This window comes from Carassius gibelio, chromosome B6 (genome assembly GCF_023724105.1).
Source record: "Carassius gibelio isolate Cgi1373 ecotype wild population from Czech Republic chromosome B6, carGib1.2-hapl.c, whole genome shotgun sequence".
In the NCBI taxonomy this organism is placed as follows: Eukaryota; Metazoa; Chordata; class Actinopteri; order Cypriniformes; family Cyprinidae; genus Carassius; species Carassius gibelio.
Window position 1 is genome coordinate 6,559,728 of NC_068401.1, and position 27,428 is coordinate 6,587,155.

Sequence of the window (27,428 nt, forward strand, 5' to 3'; positions counted from 1 at the left end):
GGAACGTGATTGTCATAGCGAGGCTTAATCTTATTCCCTGCATTTCAACGATCTCTTTCACGATTGCTCAGCTGCTGTGAGCTTTGACATGCCATTCATCCCGCTTTCCTTTCTCTCCCTCTCTCTCTTTGTAAGATCGTCCCTGTTTTTTCTGTAATAGTAGATTTAGCATTTATTTGACACATGGCACTTTGTGCGTTTGTTCAGAGGCAATGTTTAAGGCAACAAAGACATGTTGTTTATTGCGCCGCGCCGAGGGGATTTGCTTCTGAGGTTCGCTTTCTTCCCAAATCCGTCCTCAGAGAGAAAGCGTTTAATCCTTAGTTGTCTCAGATGTCAAAATGGGGAGTGATGAGAGAAGTAGGATATGCCAGATACGCCGTTATTGTGTGTGTGAAGACGATGAGAGGAATATCAATTCGTGAGGATTTGACAGCGCTACTGTACCAGTTTCGATACCACAATGCATTGTGTTTACCAAACAGGAAAGTCAAAGCAGAACATTAGTACGAGCCGTTTCATACCCTGTCAAATAAGAATGCAGTTATAAAACCATGTTCTCATCTCTTTGCCTTATAGATGCAGATTTATTTCTACAATTCGGATGATTTTGACAGTCTGAGCACCGCGATAAAGGAGAGACGAATCATCGCCGCAATGGCTGTCTTCTTTCAGGTGAAGATCTTCTTTGATTTTTGGGGGGATTTTCGGATGTTTACCAGCCTGTGAAATAGGGTTTTATAGCTTGTGGTACCAGACACTAAGAACATCTGATAGATTTGGATTGGGCCCATGTAGCCTCAGGGCCTATTTTCACCATTAGCAATAGGTAGAAGAAAGCGCAGACGTTTTCTGCTGCCCTCTAGCCATCTCTCTCTCAAAGTATAATAGAACAAACTTCTAAACTTCAGTTTCAAAGAATAATGAAAATCCATGGGGCAAGGCATTGCAATGGGAAGTTAAATTATGCTTAACTGTTTCAGAAGTTTAGCTGCAAGACTTTGTGAGTGACTAGCATGATGAAGTGGCCTTCTAACTTTGCCTGTTCAAAGGTTCATGCAATTCATGACAACAACGACGCAACCAAGGGGTCAAAATTTGGAATGGCCTTTTTTGGTAGATGTAGATAGCCATGTATTCTGATGAAAATAGTTATATAATGCAATTTATGTAGTTCAGTATATTAGGGGAATTACTGTGGTTTATGGATAAATGTCTGATTATGCAGGCCCAGATGGGAAAGCAAAACAAAGTCTGCAGATCTTTGTGGAAAATCTGCAGACTTTATTTTTTGATTTCCATCTGGTCCTGCATAATCAGACCTTTATCCTCTAGAAAAGTAGTCTGACCACTGAAAGGATGATTTAGACAACTTTACAGCTAATATAACACACCTGTTGTTGTTGTGCTTACCAAAGTTGCATTTATTTGAGCAAAAATACAGTAAAATCAGTCATAATGCGAGATATTATTACAAGGTTAAATAAACGGTTTCTATGTTAATGTTTTTACATTTTATTTATTCCTGTGATGCAAAGCTGAATTTTCAGGATCATTACCTCAGTCTTCAGTTTCACATGATCCTAAATCATTCTAATATGATAAGATTTGGTTCTTAAGAAACATTTATTATAATAGTAAATGTTGAAAACCGGGATGCATTTCAGAATTTACTGATAAATAGAAAGCTCAAATGAACAGCATTTATATGAAAAATTAATCTTTGTTGCAATTTAATGTGAATAAAGTATTCATTTCTTGTATATTACTGACCCCAAACATTGGAATGGTAGTGTAGAAAAATGATGATGAGTGATTAAATGCAAATGCCAGATTAATATTTCTGCCTTTGTAGAAATGCAATTGTAATTGCATTCCTACCAACATTTTTTGTTTGTTTTTACTGAGGGACAAGTTGAAGAAAGTGACATAACAGGGAAAAAACATATGTGACCCTGGAGCACAAAACCACTCTTTAGTTGCTGGGGTATAGTATATTTGTAGCAATAGCCAAAAATACATTGTCAGAATTATCAGAATTATAGATTTTTTTGTTTTATGCCAAAATTTAAGTAAAGATCATGTTCCATGAAGATATTTTGTACATTTCCTACTGTAAATATATTAAATTGTAATTTTCGTTTAGTAATATGTATTGCTAAAAACTTCATTTGGACAACTTTAAAGGTGATTTTCTCAATATATATATAATTTTTTTTTTTTTTTTTTTTTTTTTTTTTGCACTCTCAGATTCCAGATATTCAAATAGTTGTACTTCTGCCAAATATTGTCCTATCCTAACAAACCATACATCAATGGGCTTATTCATTCAGCTTTCAGAAGATATATAAACTCAATTTAGAAAAAGACTCTTATGACTGGTTTTGTGGTCCAGGGTCACATATACCATTATGTTCCTACCAGCATTCTCTCCTGTTTATTTTTAGTTTATTTTTCAACTGTGACAAATGTTCTTATCAAGGGTGAAAATGGCACATTTTCCACACTTTTCTTAATGAGTCAAGCCAAAAAGGAAGATTTGTGGTGCACAGCCTCAGTATTCATGGATGTCATATGAATGTATAGAGAAAACTGGCTTAATGGGTCAGCGTGATGATCCGTGAAAATAACATAAGCATTTTTGCAGAGCGGCACCGCATTCATTCCCTTTCATTCACAACATGCTTTGCACCCTCGCATACAGTAGGTTTTTACACACCTTAACTAATGTGACAGGCCTATTCTTCACACTGAAAGTGGAACGCAGGTGTGTCCTATGTTTATCCATTGTCATCAGGTGAAAGAATAACCTACGTCGGCGGACTTAAACTCTTTCGCCCACATGCGACAGTGTTATAGCTTCCCGCTGTTAGTGTTTAGACGAATGGTGTCATGTGGAGTGTGACATGTCCGTTCCTGTGGGCTTTATATAGTTAATCGATGTGGAGCTCCTGTATTGGTGGTTCCCTTGGGCTCTTTTATTGCCACCTAGTTGAACCAAATGAATCCTCAGAGAGCATAAGTGAGTATATTTCATCTCTGACCTGAATGAGCTTCTCCATCAACCTGAATAAAAGGTGCTTATGTCAGCGTGCTCTAGTTTTTAATGTTGCATAAGCAGAGAACATGGGAAACTTGTGTTCGATAATAGCAGGATTTAAATGCAGCCCATTCTTTTTGTTTCTTTAACATAGAGAAACAGAATCATCGCTAATTTCATGCCGCGTTTTTCTGTGTTTTTTTTGTCTAGGTGGGGAAAAAAGACAACACTGCAGCTGAGCCCATCATCACAGGTCTCAAACGGGTAGTCCATCATGGTAAATGCTGCCATATGAACAGCTTTCAGAGTGCACAATTATAATATAATAAAATGAAATAAAAATATATAAATGTAATGAATAATAAAAACCGATCACCTAAGCCATAACACAAAAATATATATATATATATATATTTTGTAAAAACAGTTATTATGTTAGCTATATGGCTTTTTAGAGATTAAAATGTCAAAGTGTTGCAGTATTGGTTCTAATGGAGGAAAAGTGAAGCTTTTCTAGGTTCTAAAAGAACCATGAATTTCAAGTTATTTTTTGGAATTAATTACATTGATGAGAAAATAATTATGAATTTTGAATTGCTTATATATATATATATATATATATATATATATATATATATATATATATATATATATATATATATATATATATATATATATATATATATATATATATATATATATATATATATATATATATATATATATATATATATATATATATATATATATATATAGTTAACTACTATGAAAGCAATTACTATCAAATATTTGGGGCCGGCTTTTATTTTATTTGATTTATTTATTTATTTTTAAGGCTGCAAAACACTACATTTGTGAAATATTATTACAATTTAAAATATGTTTTCTTTTTTTAAAATGTTAAACAATGTAATTTATTCCTACTATACAAAGCTGAATTTTCAGCATCATTTCTCAGGTCTTCAGCATCACATCATCCTTCAGAAATCATTCTAATAATATGCTGATTTGCTGCTCAATAAATATTTCTATAGCTATTATCAGTGCTAAAAATAGCCGTACTGCCTAATATTTATGTAGAAACCATTTATATGTTTTACAGTTTTTTGGTGAAAAGAAAGTTCAAAAGAATAGCATTGATTTAAAAGACAATTTTTTTGTAACATTCTAAAGGCATTGACTGTCTCTTTTTGAGCAATTCCACGCATTTTTGCTGAATAAACGTTTTTTTGTGTGTGTGTGTGTGTTTTTTTTTTTTTTTACTGAGCCCAAACTTTTCAACAGTAATGTAATTGTAAATGTAATCGAAACTCTCTCCAAGGTCCTAAAAATTTATAAAAATGCAATCACTGCATCTGTTGTTCAGAAACTTGGCCCACCCATTTACAGTCTGGAAATAAAGAGAAAGCTGGGCAGATGCTTTTATTTCTAAATGCCAGAAGATCTAACAATAAGATAATAAAATGTCACCAAAACCTGTGTATGTGCCACGTGTGCATCACATCTTGCTGCCTCATAGTGCGTCATAATATCTCCTTCAGTCTTGGAGTGTTTATTCTGTGTCTTTTATTTAACAGAGAAGGAAACAAACCTTGGTCCATTCATACTGAGGGATCTGTTGCCATCATCCTTGGGAAGTTATTACCGCTACACCGGCTCGCTAACGACACCTCCCTGCAGTAAAGTCGTAGAGTGGATCATCTTCAGTCAGCCTGTTTACCTGTCCTACCACCAGGTTCGCAAATACACAAACACACACACACACATCTTGCCTACATGCACTTTACATTCATATGATCATGTGTTACCTCCAGCTGTGTGCACTATGCTTGAAATTGGTCTGCGTTCATTCTCCTGTGTCATATTCTCACCATCTGCAAGCAAGCACACAAACACATACAGACAATATAACACTAGCAGTGTGACTCATCTGCTGTGCTCCCAAATGTTCCTGGAAATGGGACACAGAAATGAGAAATGAGTGCAGAAGAAATTTATGCATGTATATGTATATGTGTGTTGTAGATATAAAGTATCATTACATTGTATATAATGAAGTGTTGCTGATCTAAGGATGCACAATATATGTGACCCTGGGCCACAAAACCAGTTACAAATGTCAATCTAAAGGGAGATATATACTGAATAAATAAGCTTTCCATTGATGTATGGTTTGTTAGGGTAGGACAATATTTGGCTGAGATAAAACTATTTGAAAATCTGGAATCTGAAGGTGCAAAAAATCTAAATATTGAGAAAATGTCTTCATGGAACATGATTTTTACTTAATACCCTAAAAAATGTTGTCATAAGAGGAAAATCTATAATTTTGACCCATACAATGTATTATTGAATATTGCTACACATATACCAATGCCACTTATGACTAGTTTTGTGGTCCATGGTCACATATTTGTGATTCATATACCATAATACCATATCAGTATTGTCCAGCTTTAATGTTATTTATGTATCTATTTATTTATCTGTGCTTGTTTGTTTTGTTTTATTTATTTTTTATACTAATTAATAATGGTCATTTAAATAATAATTTTTAAATAATATATTAAATTAAATAATTATATTTTATTTAAAAAATTATAATAATATATTGTATTATTAATTCAGTTAAAAATAATAATATAGTATTGTTATTTTAATTATGTATACTAACAATACAGATATTATTTTCATTATTTACTAATTTCCATAATATTGTTAAGTAATGCAAGTCATTTTGATGTTGATAGTAGTAATAGTCATGTTTTTATTTGTATAAATGGCAATAATTATGTAATATAAATATTTTTCAGTCAGATTTTGTTAATTTTGTTTTGTTAAAGTTCATTAACGGTATACCGTTACTCAGCCTTTTTGAACTTCTTTTTGCCCCGAAACGAAGAACGAAAATTAACATAATTTGAAGTATATCGGGGTATATTTATTCCACATAACGTAGAATAAAGCCAAAAAGTCATACCCAGCACGCACTTCTGAATAATTTCATACATTCTCTTGGAAAGCCACCCTAAAAATTATGAAATGAAACCGATAATAATGACTAAATTCGTGGATAATGTTGTTCTTTGTCTTTCTCTCTCTTTGGCTGTAGCTGGAGGCGTTCTTCTCCATCTTCACCACAGAGCAGCAGGATCATGTGAAGTCTGTGGATTACCTGAGGAATAACCATCGGCCCACTCAAGATCTCGACAGCCGCCAGATCTTCAGATCGGCTCTGATGGACGCTTGGATGCCAGACCTCATGACAGACAGCATGGCCAGCGCTGCAGACTCAGAAACTTCTCGAGGTATGATGGCCTGAACTGACCAATGAAGAAAGAAGGATGCATGCTTTTAATTTTTAGCCTTCCTTATTTCAGGAAACCATCTTTATGAATGAAACATCTGTACATTTACCACTGGAACTGTGCTTATTTCTCTTGGCTAAAACTGTAGTTTGGTTTTGTACTTCAGACGTCTTGTTAGGGTTTTTTCTCATTCGTCTCATGCATAAAGTGCAAAGCTGGTTGTTTTTGGGATATCCATTGCTCTTGAGACAGACTGAATAAATAGGATTTATTAATGCAGTGACTACAGCAGCGCAGCGCTCCGAGCCCAGCCAGAAACTGGGGGACGCTGTATTGTGTGCGTTAATGATAGCGTTGTTTTCCTCTCCGGCTGAGGGAATTGATTGCTATTGGTTGTGAGGAAGTCGGGAGTGATGCAACACAGCCGAAAGGCGGAATAATCATCCTTAATATTCCCTCTAAAAATAAACTCGTACAAACGAATACTGTGTGGCCTAACAGCAGTTCTGCCATTTTCCAGGCAAGCGCTTGTGAAAACCTTTTGCCATATTACGTCTTTTTATCGTAGTGTTTTTTCATTTGGTAAATGCTTTCTTCCATGGCATTTGCCTTGAGTACGGTACTCTTTTTACATCAAATATGATGCTTTTGTTGTGATAATTCTTAGATATGCTCAGCCTAGTTATTTTATATTTAAATAATTGAAAATAATTTTAAATTACATTTTGCTTTGTAGTTACTGATAAACCAATGTCTTCATTTTTACCCAAATGTGGCAGATTATTGCCTTTTCAAGCTCAATCATTCAACCCTGTTGCCAAAGCTAATATATTTGTTATTTATTTATATTAAATTTATCAGTAACTTCAAACAAATATTAATTTATTAATTTAAAATTCCATTTGATGTGTAAATTCAGATTAAAAAAAAAACAATAGCACACAGAATCTTGGGTTTTAATTTTATGTATTTAGCTAACTGGGTTGTAAAAAGATACATAGCTCATATAAAACTTACACAAAATATTACAAATGTAGAACACAGAATTATTACATTTTCTGGAGGGCAAACATGTCATTTTACTGACTATTTGTTGATAAAGAAATAATAAATAGTTCATTTTAAATCATTCCAAACCCAATTTTGTACTCTAATTGTAGAACGTACTATACCTGTCAAGCAAAAAAAGCGTTACTTGCGCTACAGCCAGTGCTGACATCTTAGCTTGTTGACTACATAACCCAAAGAACCGCCATGAGAATAGAGTCAGTTTGAATCATCAGAAACCTTGTTATCTCTGCCGGACAGTCATTAGCATGCTGATGATTGAACTGATGAAAATAATAGGCTCTCGCTGAGTCACCCGTGCTAACAGAGCTCTCGAGGCCGACTTCCACAGCAGATGCCCTTTCACTAATCACCCCCTCGTCCTCGTTTCACTTCTTGTGTTCTTGCGATCTGCCTCTCGTTTCACAGACGTGTTTATCACAGGCTTGTTGACAGGTCGCTAATGCTGATACACACACATTAAGGGTAGAGGCTTTCGGCACAATGACCTTATCAAGCGCCACTTATGCGGTCCGCCCAGCTTGACAAAAACATGTCCCACCAAATGATTTGTGTGATAAGTGACGTCAATCGTGCAATTACGTCTGTTCGCCTTTTCAGGGCTTCTGTAGTCCTTATTAAAAACAACTTTTGCTTTTTATCAGGTTAATAGGAAAAGCATGAGTTAGATTGATGCATGCACTCCAGGTAATCTTGATGGGTGCCGCTGGTTCAGATCTGACCTGCATCATTTTTAAATCTATTCTGATTGGCTGTGATTGCGTCACGGCACACAGCAGTGTCACATTTTGTGGGGCTGAATAGCTAAAACCTGATAAAAAGCCTGATCAGGGCACATTTGGTAAAAATTATTTTTAGCTGCAAAACTAACCTAGTTCATGTTTGTTTGTCTGTGTCATCAAAAAAGTGCCAACAATGAGGTCTGTGTAACAAGCAAGTTGAATAGCCATTGAATCAACATGATGAGATGTGTTTTTGTGTGTGTGTGATAACCCTGATTAGTCCTTAATTTGTTTTCTTTCCTTAGTAAATATTGATATATGCAGTTAATTGTGATTTAATTGATCTGGAAATCATCGAATGAAAAAAAATCTATATATATATATATATATATATATATATATATATATATATATATATATATATATATATATATAAAATAAAATAAATAAATAAAATAAATGTATGCATTTAGCAGATGCTTTTATCCAAAGCAACTTACAGTGCATTCAGGCTATTAATTTTTACCTATCATATGGTCATATACATATATTTTATTAGATTATATTTTTATATATATATATATATATAAATAAATGTTGTTCTTATTTTAATTTTCTCTTAAAAATATAGCAGTTTTCCACAAAAATATTAAACGACACTGCTTTCAGCTGTTCCCACATTGATAATAAAAAGAAATATTTCTTGATCAAGAAATCAGTTGACAATGGCTGCTAAAATTTCTGCTTTTCCATCACATGAATAAATTGTAGTTTAAATTGTTAAAATAGAAAACAGCTATTTCAACATGTAATAATATTTTCAAATATTACTGTGTGTACTGTATATTGATCAAATAAATACAGCCTTTGTGAGCACAAGAGAGTTCTTTCAAAAACATTTAAAAAAAATCTTTCCGGCCCCAAACTTTTGAATGCTAGTGTACTTTTACTGCATTAATCTTTCATCATTGTATTTGTATTTCAACTGACATGCATGATTGGTGTGCTTCTTCCACCACTGAGAATTACACACACACACACACACACACACACACACACACTAAGACTTCCTACTGTGTCCACAGTAGCGCATGCAGCCACAGTCACGCATGCGTGTGCTCACTGCAAGGCTGTTTGAAAGCCTGGAGGCAGATTGAGATGAACTCATGTATTATTTTCCACTTTGAAGCAGTTTCTAGTGAGAACGCTTTGGTGAGTCAGACAGCAATAAAAGATTTAGCTTCACCTGGGGGCTGCAGTCATAGACCTGTGCGGCTGAAATCTGGCTCTGCTCCCACTGCCGTAGAGCCGTAATTCCACCCGTTTATCTCCAGTTACACATCCCTAATCAAATGAGAACAACTGTACCTTCTTCCTCCTTGTTTTTTATCAGTCTAATCTCATCTCTCTGCTTCTCCTCTCTCCATCCAGTCTGCAGCAGCATCCCTGACAACATGAAGGTCCACCTTCTGAACAGAACTGCTCTTGTGTTGACCTGGGACAGACCGTCATCTGTCTACCACCCGCCTATAGTGGGCTTCCTTGTCTCCTACAGCTGGGTGAAGGATGAAATGCCTTTTGAGAAGACCTTCACGCAGAGCAGCGAACACAGCACGGTAAGGCTCCCCACAATGAAAGGCAGAGCACATTAAAAGTGTCAACCACCGCAATCCTCATTCCCTCAGCCATAATTATTCTAGTCCTGGTTTCATCTCAACCATGTATTCAATCACTGTGCTGAGGCTGCATTAGGCTGAAGGCACAAGTGGCATAAAAACTGCTAGACCATCAACGGTTGGTCGATAAAGATGAGTCTCTATTAAATATTAAGTGTTAATAACATGGATTTAGTTCATATTAGTGTATTATTTGCTACTATTCAAAACATTTGGGGTTAGTGAGACTTAAATTCAATTAAATCTATGCATTTAGCAGATGCTTTTATCCAAAGCGACTTACAGTGCATTCAAGCTAACATTTTTTACCTAACATGTGCTCATTGATAATAATAAAAAATGTTTTTTGAGCAGCAAATCAGCATATAAGATGTGACACTAAACACTGGAGTAATCATTCAGCTCTGCCATCCCTGGAATAAATTACATTTTGATATTTATTAGGGCCGGGACTTTAACGCGTTAATTGAGATTAATTAATTACACAAAAAATAACGCGTTAACTAAGATTAATTAATTACAGAAAAAAAAATTCCCGCATTTTTAATAACTTATTTTTGCACCGCGGAACGTTTCTCACTGGACGCGTTTCGGCGGGACCGATTATACTGGAGCACCAACTAGCGTTCGCATATCACCGCAGCAGCACATCGAGCCTCAAGTATCACCTAAACGCAAAACATATAGCAGCTAGCGTGGACTTTACATTTTATGTTGAACTGTTTATTACTTTGTTGGTGCAACAGTTTATGTTGAACTCTTTATTGTTTTGGCCAAGGTTATTAAGAGTTGGACTTGAGTATGTTATGGCCTCTGAAGCAACAGAGAGGTTTTCTAATAGTCAGTGTTTCCAATGTTCTGAATGTAATTGACAGTATTGTGTTTTACTTAAAAAAAAAAAACGCTTTACAGAAGGTTCCAGCACCTATAAGCTTCCTGAATTTCTGAAATGTACTATTTCTAAATTGTTTCTAAATATGCTATTGCTACACTTCATGGCAAAAATTGCACTGGTCTGCTAGACTTGGTTGAACAAAAATAAACAATATTTTGTTGCTTAAGCTTATGTATTCAGTCATTATTCAATGGTATACTATAAATCCATGTGAAAAAAATTACTTCTCACGGTCAAATATTTATATGCGATTAAAATGCGATTAATTTCGATTAATTAATTACAAAGCCTCTAATTAATTAGATTAATTTTTTTAATCGAGTCCCGGCCCTAATATTTATATATATATATATATATATATATATATAATAAAGACAAAATAATATAAAGCAATATTTAAATAATTTGAATCTGTTTTACTGTATTTTTTTAACAAATAAATGCACCCATGTTGAGCAGACGAGACTATATATTAAATATGGGTATAATACGATGTCCACATTTATATTAAAATATGTCATTTTAAGTTTTATGAATTTATTTTATTTTATTTTAAGTTTAAAATAACTAATATTCAAAACAAAAATTCCATGCATGTAGTTTTCTATTGGCAACCCAAATAAATTGGAAAAAATATACATTGCAGTACTACATTGGACTCTTTAGTGGTCACAGACACCCTGATGAAGACTTTTAAGCTAGACAGGAGTGTAGGATGTAATGGAACACCTCCGCTATTACAAATCCAGGATCTCGAGACGTGTTGAAGTCCCCAGACTGGTCGGCAGTAATCTGGAATGAAAGAGATTAATAAGACCTAAAACTGTTGCATGGGACAGATGTGAGGACGGCAGGGTGGCCCGATTGGTGTCATGAGCCAACTAAAGAACAGAATTTGAACATTTGAAAATATCTATACATTTTACCCTTGATACAGCCACTTGAGCATGATGTCAGACTGTTGCCAGAGCATTGTCTTCTAGACCCCAGCATTCCCTCGTAATTCTGATGGATGGACTGCTCTCATTGATTTGATGGACTTGGACATCATTTTGTCTTTCTTCCCTCGAGTCTAATGAATGACTTACACCCATGTCTGTCAGTCACCTTATTGGAGTGTTCTTACACACACCGTATCCATGACAACAAGACAGTGTCCAGCCAGTTGAAGGAACTTTTTCTGATGAGCGCTGTCAGTCTTTTTTAGCCACGGTCAAATTAGATTTGGATTTAGTTGAGGGATATAACTGCCACGGTTAAAGTCCAATTACTTTCTTTCACTCTACATCCCATCATGACTCCCTCATCTTTTTTTTTTTTGCCTCTACATTTACATTTTTATTTCAATTTTGAGCCCAGTCACAGGTTGTGCCAGCGAATCAAGACCGACTTTGAGTATATGAAATTCAAATCAGTATCTATCTATTTCTGGGACACTGGGGATCACTGAAAGACGGAGCAGGACATTGCAATAAATAAGTGTCAATTTCTACAAATAATAATGGCAGATGTCAAATTTGCTTTGACATTTCGGATTTGGAAAATAAGATCTTGTCAGATTTACATCCGCTCACTCTGTGTTGTGTAATGAGGTTTCTGGATTTGTCTGTAGCTGTTGAAGGGACACTCTGACTGCGTCCAACATTCAGAAATGCATAAATTAGACCTAATTTTGATCAACTGAATACATAAAAAAAATCTAAATTGGAGTTTTGTGAAGTTTCATCCTTGTGTGTTAGATTGGAGGCCATCTATATATTGATATATATTCAGATATACAGTATATGCATTGAAAATTGACCATCTGAATTTATTTAAAAAATAAAAGTAATATTTTCTTTCAAAAAATGTTAGCACTTATCTGCGTGTTCTTGCATAAATGTACCACCTTGCATACTGAAAATGTGCATAGTGTACATTAATGCTATGGTAGTATGAGTTATTTTGAAGGTATCCAGTTTCTGTTCTAGCCATCTATGTGTTGCATGCAATGTGTTCTTAATATGTAAGGTGTGTCATATGTTTCCTGCAGAGGGCAGTCATCACACACGTGTCTCCAGATGTCCTGTATCTGTTCAGAGTGCAAGCTGTGTGTCAGAGAGACCAGCGCAGTGACTTCAGCCAAACACTTTTATTCAAAGGTTCGTCCCATTTTAAGTGGCTTTCTCAATTACTCATTGATTACTGCTGCTATTAAAACTTTTTTTTTTTTTTATTCCGTGTGATTTTTTTTTTCAAGCAAACACCACAAGGATATTCGAGGGCACACGGATTGTGAAAACCGGAATGGTGGGTAACTGGTTTAATCACTTCTAAAGGCCTGTTCACACCAAGGATGATAACTATAACAACAACGATGAAAATAGTTTACATTTTTTTAAAGAATAGCAGAAATGAACCCAAAACTTTGAGCAGATATATATACATTGAAAATTTGTTACTGGAAAATGAGCTAAAATATTAATGCTGTCATCATCTTTTTGTCCAAATGAAATTTTTGTCTAATAAAAAAACAAAAACATTGACAGCCAATCAGAATCTGCCCAGCTTTAAAGAGCTTCAGCACTGCAGTGCATGCTTATAATATCAAATGTTATCATGCATTGGTGTGGACGCTAATAATGTTATCGACTATAAAGAGTATTTACTGCCTCTATTTATCGACTAAAAGAGTATTTCTCTTCTTCTTCTGCCCCGTTTTAGCCCACGGTTTCCCCCGCCTCTTCTGCAGACATGGCCCCTATAAGCTCTGGCTCCTCAACCTGGACATCCGCTGGTCTCCCCTTTTCCTTTGTCTCAATGGCTACGGGAATGGGGCCTCCATCCAGTGGTGGACAAGCCACTGTAGCATCTGTAGTGACCAGCACTCTGTTGGCCGGACTGGGTTTCAGTGGCAGTGTGATTTCTTCTCTCCCAGGATCCTTTTGGCCAACCCACTCTACAAACTCAGGCCCCACGCCCACTCAACATCCAGCCAAAAACACCCCATCTGACAGCAACATCCTGACCTCTGAGGACAGCACCGAAGCTAATAACAAACAGGAAGAAGACCGTGAAAGAGAGGAGAAAGAGAAAGAAGAAGAAGAAGAGGAGGAGGAGGAGGAGGAAGAGGAGCAGGGAGAAGAGGAGAAGAAAAAAAAGGGGAAAGATGTGACAGTCAAGGACAAAAAGCAGGACAAAGGGCTGCCCCAAAAACCAACTTCCCCTGTCCCAACTTCAAAACACAGGGAGAGGGGTGGAGAGAGGCCTGGTGTTAACACTGAGAACTCCACATTGACCCCTAGAACAGTGGAAGAGCAGGTGCCTCGTGCCACAGAGAAGCCGACGTGGCTGGTAGAGAATGACACTGTAGACATGCAGCTTCCCTCCAGCTCATCAGGGACCACCGAACTCGCCAATGAAGAGAAGGCGCTCTGGCCATACTTCATTCACACTGGTAGGTGAGCTACAGACTTGCAGTCTAAAACTCAAGGCATCAGCATAAATATACACTTCAAATATACATTCAAGTTTATCTGTATAGCGCTTTTTACAATACGAATCGCTACAAAGCAACTTTACAGAAAGTTATGTTTCTACAATATTTAGTAGTAGCTTATGGTGGTGACTGTCAGTTTGTGCAAGTTTGACAGGATTTTAAGAAAAAAATGTATACAAGACATAGTCAGCTAGATGATGAACATTATTAATATTATTAATTAATAATTGTTATATGATGCAGTCACACTGGTAGCAATATTTGTTAGTTCTGTTGTTGATTCAGGGTTAGCATCAGCTGAGGTCCTCTGAGGGACAGCATCATCTCTTCTCAGGTGTTCTGGGTCCAGACTGGAGCTTGTGTAAATCCTAGTTACAACGGGATGTAAATCCGGTGGCAAAACATAGAAACAAAATAGAGACATCATTAGCATAGCAGCTGATCCAACAAACTAAAATTAGTTTAACCCAAGCTAATGAATAAAATTGCACATTTGATCAGATGCTACTACACTCACAATTTAAGAGAACAACAGACAGAACTATTAAAATTGTAAAAAATAATAAAAGAAAATAATAAATAATGCACTAATAAAAATAATATGTATATATATATATATATATATATATATATATATATATATATATATATATATATATATATATATATATGTATGTATATATATATATATGTATATATATATATGTATATATATATATATATATGTGGTAAAATGTATTAATACATGTTACATTTTTTTATATTTTTTTTAATGAAATACATGAAATGCTTTAAACTGATTTAAAGTGACAGAATTACATTGCTACCCAAAAAATTTTATTTCAAATTAATGCTATTCTTTATTTGAAGGGGAAAAAAATCCTAAAACAACTATCATGGTTTCCATAAAAATTAGAAGCAGCAAAACTGTTTTCAGCATGATAATAAGAGACGTTTCTTGAACACAGAATCAACTTATTTAAATGATTTCTAAGGGATCATGTGACACTAAAAGCAGGTGCAATGTCCACTGCAAATTCAGCTTTGCTATCACAGGAATAAATTACATTTTAAAATCTATTAAAATAGAAAGCAGTTATTTTAAATTGTAATAATATATATTAAAATGTAATTGACAATATAAAATGTATAAATGTAATAAAAAATAAATAATCAGAAACTGAATATAAAGTTCTAAATAATGTAATAAAGACTGCTGTATATGGATTATTGTAAAATATATTATATTAAATGCAAATTTATAGTTGAAATAAGCTTTGTAAAGAAAGATCATTGTACAAAAGTAGCTGTTGAATAGGCATGAATGCAATTGCAAGCATTTATACCAAAACAGACCGGTTTAAAACTCTGCCTTTTTGTATTTGTTACCTTGCTGTGGTCTCCTTGGACCATCATGCAGAGAGGAACAGCATCTCCACTGTCACCCGAGACCCGGTGTCAGCATCCAGCCGGATGGAGTGGATCATCCCCCTGATGGTGGTCTCTGCCCTCACGCTGCTCTGTCTGATCATGCTGCTGGCTGTCCTGGTCTACTGGAGGTAAGACACTGTTGAAAAACAGTTCATAATAGTTCATAAGGCAGAGGGGAATCGGCTATTGACCAGCACACTGGTCTTAGATCATCTTGGACCTTTATTGGGATCTGAACTGAGAATATAGCATCTAGAATCAGTCTAATTTCCTTATCTTGTAACAGCTTCTACATTCATCCGCCTAGTTTTTTTGTGAACGAATGCATCACCTAATTAATATTCATGACAACATGTTCTGTGGAGTAGATCCGTCTGGTCATGGTTGTGGCTGGTTTGTAGACAGTGTAAGGTCACTCTGACCCCTGGATCCACACCTCATCTACCTCTTTCTACTCCATCTACTGGCCTTTATAAACCTGGCTCAGCTCCCTGGAGAGTCCCAGCCCCATCTGCCCGCCCTCTCCTGGACCGCTCTCAGCCCCATGGTAACCGAATAAAAATCCTCCTATGGAGCTTCCTGCCAAATACCACCATCCTCCTGTTCAGTCTTGTGTCTGTATGTGAGCTAAGAGGTTGCGGGCCCCCTAGGGACCATGAGTCTTGTTCGGAGAGACCCAGCTGTGCTCCAATCTGTGAAGCTGACTCTTTGAGCGTATCATTTAAAATGTGAACACACACAGTACAAACAATAATCTTACATGAAAACATTCATATTTAAAAGCAACTTTATATTTTAAATGTCGGTATGACGCAAGATGATTCTTAAATGCTATTTTGTTCTACAGTTTTATATTCTGTATTACTTTTAGTAATCTTGATATATTATTATAGTATTTATTGATATTTTGAATAAGCTTATTTTTATGTTCTCAGTTATGTTTTCTTTTTAAATTGTCATTATTGTTGAAGTTTTAATTTTAGTCATTTTAGTACTGTAACTTAAACCTATTCATTTCAGGTATAGCATGATTTATTTCACCAAAGCAACATTTCTCATTTCTTATTTAAGGTTTTAAGGATTTCATGTAATATAAATATTTTATATAATAATAAAAATAATAAAAATAATATTAATTATTATTATTATTAACTTAATTTCAATTACTGGTAACAGTTTTAATAGTACAATTTAATCTATTTATTTCAGGTATAGCATGATTTATTTCACCAAAGCAACACTTCAATTCACTTTTATTTAAGTTTTTTTTTAAGTTCATGTTTTCATCTAATATTTTTTATGTAATTTTTATTTAATTTTCAAGTTTAGAAACAGTTTTTTTTAGTTCTACAATTGAATTTTTATTTCAGTTTTTTTTATCTAATATTAGATTTATATACAGCTTTATTTGACTTACAAAATCAGTCTTTAATGGTATTATTTTTAGTCACTTTAGTTCAAGGGATGGTTCAACCAAAAATGAAGAATGACCGTAGCCATTAACTTCCACAGTATGGAAAAATACATGTAAGTCAATGGCTACCATCAACTGTTTATATACAAATATTTTTCTAAATATCTTATTTTTGTGTTCAAGAAAAGAAAGGAACCAATAAAGGTTTGGAACAACATCAGGATTAATAAAAGATGACAGAATTTTTATTTTGGATGCGCTATTATTGGAAATCTTTCATCTAATTTTTCTAAATTTAATGACCTAAATGATTTTAAAGGTTTTAGATTAAGTTAATAATAACAGAACCAACCTCACATCCTTATAAAGCACGGCTAATTTCGACAAATTTTTGCCTGCAAGTTTCTAATTGCAAAGCTATTGTGTAAGCTGACAAATCATGCAACTTGAAAGGAGAAGATAAGAACAGTTTGATTTGAGCACTTGACGTTTTATAAGAGGTCGATCAGTGACAGTTAAAGTGAATGAAAGACTGTTTGCATGGTAATCAATCTGTTAATTGAGTGGAGGGAAGACAAGTGATGAGATGCAACTGCTCCTCCGAGAACGTCAAGACTTAACCACTGTCAAATTTCAAGAAAAAAAATGTATGCTATTATTTGCTTAAAATGAAGTTATGATGTTGCCAAGGCGATAGGCTACTGAGAGGTTTATGTAGGCAGGGTTCCATCTGGAGGGCTCAGAGGCTTTCAATCTGCTCAGACTCACAGATGCCCATTAAAGACCAAAGATGCTGCACTCGTCTCCGTGGTACATTTCTACACGTACGCATGAGATCGCCTATGAGTTAAAGCAGTCACAGATGGGGTGCGATAAGAGGTTATATTTACTCTTTACCATTCGCCTGTTTTGCATTCTAAAGGATTAGACCACAGGGTTTAAAAATTCACTGAAGGGCCCTTCTACACCATTAGTCTAACATCTGTAAACACATGAGAGATCCCCCATCATAAAAAGGTCATTAGTGTAGAGTTCCTGTCCCCCCTCATCCTCTTTCCTCAGTCCTCCAGCCCCCCTCCTTTATCAGAGCTCAGCGGACATTCAGAGCATCTTTCTTTCTTTTTATCTCACCTCCCAAGGATGACTAGCATCTGCTCATTGCTCTGCATAAAGTACAGGTAGGGGCATGCTTATACAAATGCTTCATGGGAATAGCATCCCAAGGTAGCAGGAGTTGTGCGTGCAAAGTTTGACTGGATATTTGGTATCATCACTTTGCTGTTCATGTATATTTTATGAAACCTACAGTGGGAACTAGACTTCTGTGGGTTTCTGTATGAGCTAATGCTTTTTAATTAAAAAAAAAAAAAAAAATGTGTTGGGGAAAGACTTTATTATGAGTTTGCCTAACTTTATTTTAAAGATCTTGAATCACTGTCATGATGTTATGATCTTAATTTGTTGCTGTTGAAAATGTTCCAATTATTAAAGACAGGGTGTTATTCAATATTAAGAAGTAGTTGAATGGATTTAAAATTCCGTGCATGGTTCATATTAATAAAGATAAACTGATATATGCCTGCTGAGCTGATTCATTCATCCAATATTTAGCTGTTTTGTGATTCTTAGCCTCAGCTGATTCCATACACATTTGTACAACTAACAGAAGTTATGTTGTGAAAATAAATACTCAATAAGTAGCATGGAATAATTGAAAAAAATAGATAAATGCATAAATAAATACACACTGAAAAAAAGGTTTCATTCATCCAATGAAAAAATAAAAAAATAAAGTAGCATTAGTATTTAGGCATGTATTGAAACAAAATAGCAATAATAAAAAACAATAAAATATTTGAAAACAGAATGAAAAATAAATAACTTTTTATAAATATTTTATATATATATATATATATATATATATATATATATAGAGAGAGAGAGAGAGAGAGAGAGAGAGAGATAATATTTATAAAAAATATTTATTTTTCATTCTGTTTTCAAATATTTTATTGTTTTTTATTATTGCTATTTTATTTCAATACATGCCTAAATACTAATGCTACTGGTAATAATAACAAGTACATTTTGTGTAAAAATCTTGGTATTTAATTGTATTTTGTCATACATATGTACAGTATATTTAAGCAATATAGTTGGTATACTCATTCTTTTGTAGTAATGGACTGATTTCAGAGTTGAGACTAAAATTGCAGGCTGAAACACGGTTCAAAACAGCACTATCAAGACTATACAGCTTGACATCTAAAGTGCTTTGTAAATTAAGACTTGGACGTGAAGTGATCACCTTAACAGCAATTCTCAGGCTTCCTCGGAATTAAGGAGCTGTCTAAAATCCTCCTAATTACCTCCTTTCCACTAACTGAGACCCTTTCTGTTCATAGGAGATTCTTCCAGACCGCACATGTGTACATTGAAGACAGGAACTCTCCCAGAGTGAGCCGCAATGACAGTTTCCCCGTCCTGTCTACAGCGGGTGAGCAGCTAAACAAACAAACGAAAACACATCATGCTGCAATAGCTTTATTTATAAATATACCTGACCTGCTGACAAGTAGTTTAGACAGATTGCATATTGTTTATACACTAAATAGTAAAATAATTAATGAAATTATATTAAAACCCACACCCTTACTATCATTCAGTCATTCAGAAGTTTGGGGTTAGTATAATAATATTCATTTTATTTTAGAAAGAAATTCATTTTATTCAGCAAGGATGTGTTAAAGTGATCAAAAGTGACAGTAAAGAATTTATGTAACAAATGATTTTGTATTTTAAATGTAAGGAAAAAAATAGTAATTTTTTGTTCACTCGATTTATAAATTGTGCGCACAATTTACTAATTAGTTCCCTCGATTTGCTAAATCGCGCGCACAATTTAGCAAATCGAGTGAACGAAATAGTAATCGTGTGCACGTTTTAATACATTGAGGGAACAAATTAGTAAATCATGCACAGAATTTTTTTTTTTTTTCTTGCATGTCATGTGCGGGGCTCCGTATAAATGTACTAAAAATGCTGTTTTATATATATATATATATATATATATATATATATATATATATATATATATATATATATATATATATATATATATATACACATACACATCAAGGAACCCTAAAAAAAAGGATCATGCTTTTTCCGCAAAATATGAACAACTGTTTTAACATGGATAATGATGCTGAAAATTCAGCTTTGCCATCAAAGGAGTAAATTACATTTTAAAGTGTAAGAACATTTGACAATATGTTTCTAAGTAGAGAGAGACTTTCGATATAGCTTTGGTGAGCATGAGAAACTGCTTTCAAACACATTACAGAATCCTACAGTCCCCAAACTTTTAAACAGTATACTTTTATTCCATAGAGTACAAAAGAGGTGCTTTGCTGAATGTTCACAGTGCTCTTGTGGATCAGGACGTTCATTTCAAGCCCTGATGATAGCTTTGAGTGGGAAGAATATCTCTTTTGTGCTCTTTTACAAAATTTAAAGTCCTATTTATTTCAAACTACTGTGAGAATGTGCAAATAAACTACAGAATTTTGATTTTGGCTGGTCTATTTCTTTTAATGATCAGCATTGCGGTTTTCTGGGTTGTTGAGTGGATGCATATTTTATGTTCTGTGTGTATATGTTTGTCAGTTGGCGAAGGAATGATAGTGCACGGTTTTCTCAAATTGCATGAGCTGCTTTCAGTATTGCCACTCTTTTCTCTCTTGCTTTTCCTTGGTTTCTTTCCTCTCCTTCTCTCTCCTCATGTGATGCAGTCCAGCTCTTGACTGACAGGTCTATATAACTGTAAGCCAAAAGAAGTAAAACTAGCCATTAATGTTTATGAGAACTCCGTTTGAGGTGATAGTTTAATGTCTCTGCTGTAATAGAGAAGTCATCAACAAGCCCTGTTGAATTGAGGAAGTCTTCTGTGTGTGCAAGTGATTTAATAAGACAGAATCTTTTCTGTTAATTGCATAGACACTGAATACAGACTGGGGGTTGAATTGACGTGTGTTTGATCATCCTTCACAATGCGAAGCAGTAAAAGCTCCAGGGGAGTCTGGTCTTTTATAAATATGGTCCCAGCTGTGGCAGTAATGACCCATACCTTTATAAGGCCGTTCTACTTGACAGTAGATCATGGGTCCAGTCCGTTTCTTTGATAGATAACTGATGAGCTTTATATAACACAGATGTGACCAAATATCATCTGTCAGGAAGTCAGGCCACACAAGTAGGGCGGATGGATTTTGGTTCAAAGCCTTTTGTCATTTGGAACAAGGTTGTGCTTTTATTTCTTTATTTAAACTTTTATTTTCCACAGGGCTTCGTTCCTTAAAAGTGACAATAGATATTTTGAAATGACAAATATGCAATTGATTAATGTACAGTTTAACTATTTAATAGACAAAACACCATACATTATCATATGGACTGCAGTCACTAAATAGTGTCTGTGTTTTGTTGTGAAATGTATGTTAATGGCATTAATCTGATTAATGGCATTTTTTTTTTTTTTTTTTTTTTTATTACATGTTCTGTGAGATAATTTAGTGTGTTTAATGAAAATATACAAGTTTGGAATCAGCAAGATTTTTTAGGTAAATTATAAAAAATAGGTAAAACAAAGATGCATATAAGATATTTTTGCATTTTATAGATTTTTACATGGTTTCAAGTAAATGTACTTTGTATGTATGTGTGTATTTATTTATTGTATTGTGTGTATGTTTGTTTGTTTATTTTTGTACTTTTTATTTGTCAAAGAATCCTCAAATAAATCACAGTTTCCACAAAAATATTGAGCATCACAATATATATTATTTAAAAAAAAACGCATGATACAATAATGTATTTGTAATTGGGCATGAGAAAAGTAATTTTTTAACAAAACATTTTAATTTAATACTAAATTTGTTTTTAATTGTATGATATAATATGAGAAATATCTAATCATATTTACATTTAATATTATAATTTAATATATATATATATATATATATATATATATATATATATATATATATATATATATATATATATATATATATATATATATATATTTGTTTTTTTTTATTCACAAAAAAACATTAAGGAAAATACCCAGTATATCGAGAGAAGAAACAAAACATACATATATTATTTTACTTAAATTTTTTAAGAAATACCAATTTTATATATATATTTTCCCCCATTATTAACCTTATTCCTAAATATGAGGGGAAAAAAAATATTTGTAGGTGTTTCTAATGTATTTATCATCAATTTATATCAAAATGTTTGGATGTAGTGTGATGTATGTATGGTTTGTGTTTCAGATGACCTGGAGGCTGTGCCAGTCAGGCAGTTCATCAAACACATCATGGAGCTCTACTCCAACAACCAACATGGCTTTTCTCAGGAGTTCGATGTGAGTATGATCTTTGTAGTTGGAGCATGTGAGAATGTGTGTGTATGTGCTCTGTACATGTACCGGTGCTCCCAGTAGCACAGAGGCACAGATGGCTATGGGAAGAGGACTAATTAAAGAGTAGAGCCTCATTAAAATGAGGAATCTATGCAGGGATGCAGGGAAGCTTGAGTCTGGTTCATGCCCACAGCAAACATTTACAAGATCACAATCAAATATGGACTCGTCCAAAAGCAAGAACTGGGTCTCCTGAAGAAGATTTACTTAAAAAACTATAATGCTTACCAGTATTGGCGATACAGCAGGTATCAATTCATGACAGGGGTGCTTTGTTTTACCGATACCGAAAGATAAAATCTGCACGAAAGACAAAATCTGCTTCATTAGAGCTCACTGGGGAGCTAATTATTATGCTGCTGTATGAAATTTGTGTTACATTGAATTGATGTGACTATCATTAAATGATTTGGACAAATGCTGCAATTAATGTAAATTCTAATCAAAGTGTGGCTAATTACTGGAATAATTAACTAATTATTTTGGAAATGAGTCTTAAATCATTTACCAATAATATGCTCAACAAAATTAGCAGTTCTAACAGGACTGCATTCAGAATTACGTAATCTGCGTAGGTATTCATTACTATAAAAAAAAAGTTACAATTGTCACAACTTCATGAATAACTCATTTGAAATCCAGTCATCATGTTAGAGATTTTATTTTTAATCCAAATTGGTTTAAACCTTTTGACAGCTGAATTAAACATTGAATCTTTTTTTAATTGCTAATACGGTTTACAGTTTGTTACGAGGAACAGATTGTGAATTGGTGTGTTGTTTACTGCATTTTACATCTATTTAGTCCGTGCACAAAGAAATCGTGCATATTGTACATAACATACATGCTCTGTACTGTAGAAATAAGATGTGTAGCATAGTATAGTCTGTGAATTACAATACCTGCAACTAATAATTTGAAATCATACCTTGCCTGCAGGAGGTTCAACACTGCACATCTGAAATGAAGATAACAGCAGAACATTCAAATCATCCAGACAACAAGCACAAAAACAGATACATCAACATTGTTGCCTGTGAGTTGATTATTATGTGGCAAGCATGAACATTTACCATCTTAAATGTACTGTGAATTCATCTGCGATGAAGTGCTAGCAGTGCATGCAAGATGAAGATAAAAGATATTAATATCCATTTCTCACTCTTGCATGCACTGCTCGTAATTCGAAATAGCTTGCGTAGTATCTCAAAAACTGATTTGAATGATGCATCATTTATTGCTTTTTTATATCCAGATGATCACAGCAGGGTGAAGTTGCAGCAACTGTCTGGGAAAGACTCCAAGCACAGTGATTACATCAATGCAAACTATGTAGACGTAGGTATTTTATTACTAAGTGCATGCTTGTTGCTTTAATGTTTGTTTTATAATGTTATATTCTTCCTCTCAGGGTTATAAAAGACCCAGGGCTTATATAGCCGCTCAGGGCCCTCTCAAGTCCACGTTTGAGGACTTTTGGAGAATGATTTGGGAACAGAACACCACTGTGATTGTCATGATCACTAACTTGGTGGAGAAAGGCAGGGTGAGTCACTTCATTTAAATAACCACTTCATTTTTTTTAAATAGACCTTGCTTCCACAAAGTTTATATAATATGCATTAGCATAAAAACATGAGCCTATGGTGGAGAGTAAGAATTTAAAGGAACAGTTCACCCAAAAATCTGAATTGCTGAAAATGTACTCACCCTCAGACCATCTAAGATGTAGATGAGTTTGTTTCTTCAGTGTGACTTTTAAGACATTTTTAACATTATATTACTTGCTCAACAATGGATCCTCTGCAGTGAATGGGTGCCGTCAGAATGAGAGTGCAAACTGCTGATAAAACCATCACGAAGTCCACAAGTAATCAACAGGACTACTTTTCCATCTTGTGGAGTGAAAAGCTGTTTGTAAGAATCCATCATTAAAATGTTTAAAACTTTTACTTTCTGCAATAATAAGAGTCCTCTATCCATAATATTTATTTCGCCAATGAAAAGATTGTCTGAATCAGGAGATAAATATGCACAGATTAAGCACTGTTTAAAAGTAAAAACTGGGCAAAACATTTCTAAACAATTATGTTGTTGGATTTTGATGTGAGCACAACAGGATATAGACTTTTTCAATGGAGGAAGTGTTATTATGGATTATGGATATGGTGACAGTTTAAAGTTAAACTAAACTTAGTCTTGATGGATTGTTTTTTCTTGCAAACGAGCAGTTTTTCACTTTACATTGTGTTAAGTGATGGACTGGAGTCATGATGATTACTTGTGGATTATTGTGGATCATATGTGGATGTTTTATCAGCTGTTTGGACTCTGACGGCACCCATTCACTGCAGAGGATCCATTGGTGAGCAAGTGATGAAATGATAAATTTCTCCAAATCTGTTTCAATGCTGAAACAAATGCATCTACATCTTGGATGTCCTGAGGGTGAGTAAATGTTCATTTTTGGTTGAACACTTCTGTTGTAGACGTTGATGTTTTAAAAAGCAAAACAGAAGATGCTTTTGTTGTTTTTACAGAGGAAGTGTGATCAGTATTGGCCATCAGAGAACAGCGAGGTTTATGGGAACATAATGGTAACTCTGAAGAGTACTAAAGTTTACGCTTACTACACACTCCGTCATTTCATCATACGCAACACCAAACTGAAAAAGGTGCGTTTGAGGATTTGTAGACAGTGTTTATAGAGCAATGAAGTATTAGACGCTGCATTTTGACCTCTGGTCTGTCTTTTTCAGGGTCAGAAGGGAAGGCATAATGAACGGCTGGTTGTCCAGTACCATTACACGCAGTGGCCAGACATGGGCGCACCTGAGTACACACTACCAGTCCTCAAATTCATCTCTCGCTCTTCAGCGGCACGCACGCCGGGCACAGGCCCCGTTCTAGTTCACTGCAGGTACTAAAATATAAGCTCCGCCCACTCGCGTCTGAAACGTCAGTTCCAGTGTTGTACTTTCCAACTGTGCAAGCTTTCCCATCCCTACATCATATTCAGCGGTTGAAAGTGTGAGCCTCTTTGCTTTGTAGCAAAATGAGATGTCTTTTTTATCAAACCATCTCTTTCTCTGTGTCCTGCAGTGCTGGAGTGGGCAGAACAGGCACATACATAGTCATAGACAGCATGCTGCAGCAGATAAAGGACAAAGGCACTGTCAACGTCCTGGGATACCTCAAGCACATCCGTGCTCAGCGTAACTACTTGGTCCAGACCGAGGTTATTACCTGTTTGATTTAATACACTATATTTCCACACTCAAATCACTGGCTGTTGCTGTTTTTTGATGAAATATTAGTGTTCTGCTTTCTGAATTCTGTGCTGCATATACTATTTACTCCAGACGCTTTGTTAAAATTGTATGATCAACTGTGCAGCATGCAATTAAAATAAAAAATAAAAAATAAAAATTCTAAATGTATTGCACTACATTTTGTCAAATGACCTTGTTGTTAAGTAACAGGGTTACTTCTGTTGGCTAAAAGTAAAACTCTTAAAAATGAATGTTTTTAATAAAATAATGCTTAAATTAAATATAGATATAAGATGAAAAAATGAAAATTAGAAATGCTGCCATGGCTGATTCAAAGGACATAATAAACGTACTAAACATTAAAGGGGTCATAAGATGCGATTAAAATGTTTCCTTTCTCTTTGGAGTGTTACAAGCTCTTGGTGCATAAAGAAGATCTGTAATGTTGCAAAGACTTAAGTCTCAAATCCTAAGAGATATTGTTTATAAAATTTAAGACTTATCCACACCACCCTAAAACGTCTTGTTCTAACATGTCCCCACGTCTACGTCACTATGTGGGAAGATTTGCATAATGCCACCCAGATGTTCACACAAAGAAAAAGGCGTAACTTTTATTCTCCATGTTGTATAGACGATGTGTGTTTCACTGTGAAAGTGAAACTACTTTTGTTTGACCTTCCAAAAGAGGACGATATCCACTTCGTCACGCCTGGAGCTGATCCGTGCTGGTTGCTGAGTTAATACATAAACTTTGCACTGCGGATTGCCGGATCGGCTTTCACCATAGACGAAGCGAAGTCCAGCCCGTAGAATCCGCCGGCCGTGCCGTACTCAAGCCCGCCAGCGTCCGCTCACTCAAGACCGCGGTGTGTGACGCTGTTTCAATGAGAAAGTGCAACCACTTTTTGTTTTTGAGGACACGACTAGAAATCATGTTTATATCATGTTTATAATGGGTTTTATGTTTATGACTTGTCACTCCAGCCAGACAGGGCATCACAATATTTTAAGGGACTATCCGTCACACGCTTGAGGTATTCGGCCAATCACATTTAAGACCGATGAGCTTTTTGTAAAAATTGACGCGTTTCAGAAGGTGGGGCATAGAGCAGAAACAGTAATGTACAGAATGTGAAAATAATGTTTTTTTTTTTTTTTTTTTTTTACCTTAAACCGCATAAACACATTTCATTACACCAAATAATGTTCTTTTTAGCAGCATCATATGACCCCTTTGAATAAAATTTAAGAAGAAAGCTGTAAATATAAAAATAAGAGCTAATTAAAAATATTCTAAAAGCTATATATATATATATATATATATATATGTATGTATATATATATATATATATATATATATATATAAACATATACATATACATATACATATATATATATATATATATATATATATATATATATATATATATATATATATATATATATATATATATATATATATATGTTTATTCGTTTTATTAATTTTACCAATAATACTAAAATAACACTGTTGCATAAGTAACTTCCAGTTAATGGTTATTATGCATTTGTAAAATCCCATTTGTGTAAGGACTTTGGACTTTTTGCAGTCCAGTCAAATTGTTTTAATTTCATTATAGTGGAAATGTGAGGT

The 27,428-nt window shown here is 34.5% G+C and overlaps 1 protein-coding gene across 1 annotated transcript in view; it reads left to right on the top strand.

The window, feature by feature from the left end:
- Positions 1-27,428, top strand: part of ca16b (carbonic anhydrase XVI b) — a 77,435-nt gene that overhangs the window by 45,169 nt on the left and 4,838 nt on the right. Inside the window, exons 5-21 of the mRNA XM_052559897.1 lie at positions 580-675; positions 3,251-3,317; positions 4,618-4,775; positions 6,153-6,348; positions 9,570-9,754; positions 12,742-12,850; positions 12,949-12,998; positions 13,413-14,145; positions 15,608-15,746; positions 19,438-19,529; positions 22,372-22,463; positions 23,460-23,556; positions 23,776-23,858; positions 23,932-24,066; positions 25,061-25,195; positions 25,280-25,440; positions 25,623-25,758. Of these exons, the coding sequence (XP_052415857.1) occupies positions 580-675; positions 3,251-3,317; positions 4,618-4,775; positions 6,153-6,348; positions 9,570-9,754; positions 12,742-12,850; positions 12,949-12,998; positions 13,413-14,145; positions 15,608-15,746; positions 19,438-19,529; positions 22,372-22,463; positions 23,460-23,556; positions 23,776-23,858; positions 23,932-24,066; positions 25,061-25,195; positions 25,280-25,440; positions 25,623-25,758 (2,664 nt within the window). The remainder of the gene's footprint in view (positions 1-579; positions 676-3,250; positions 3,318-4,617; positions 4,776-6,152; positions 6,349-9,569; positions 9,755-12,741; positions 12,851-12,948; positions 12,999-13,412; positions 14,146-15,607; positions 15,747-19,437; positions 19,530-22,371; positions 22,464-23,459; positions 23,557-23,775; positions 23,859-23,931; positions 24,067-25,060; positions 25,196-25,279; positions 25,441-25,622; positions 25,759-27,428) is intronic.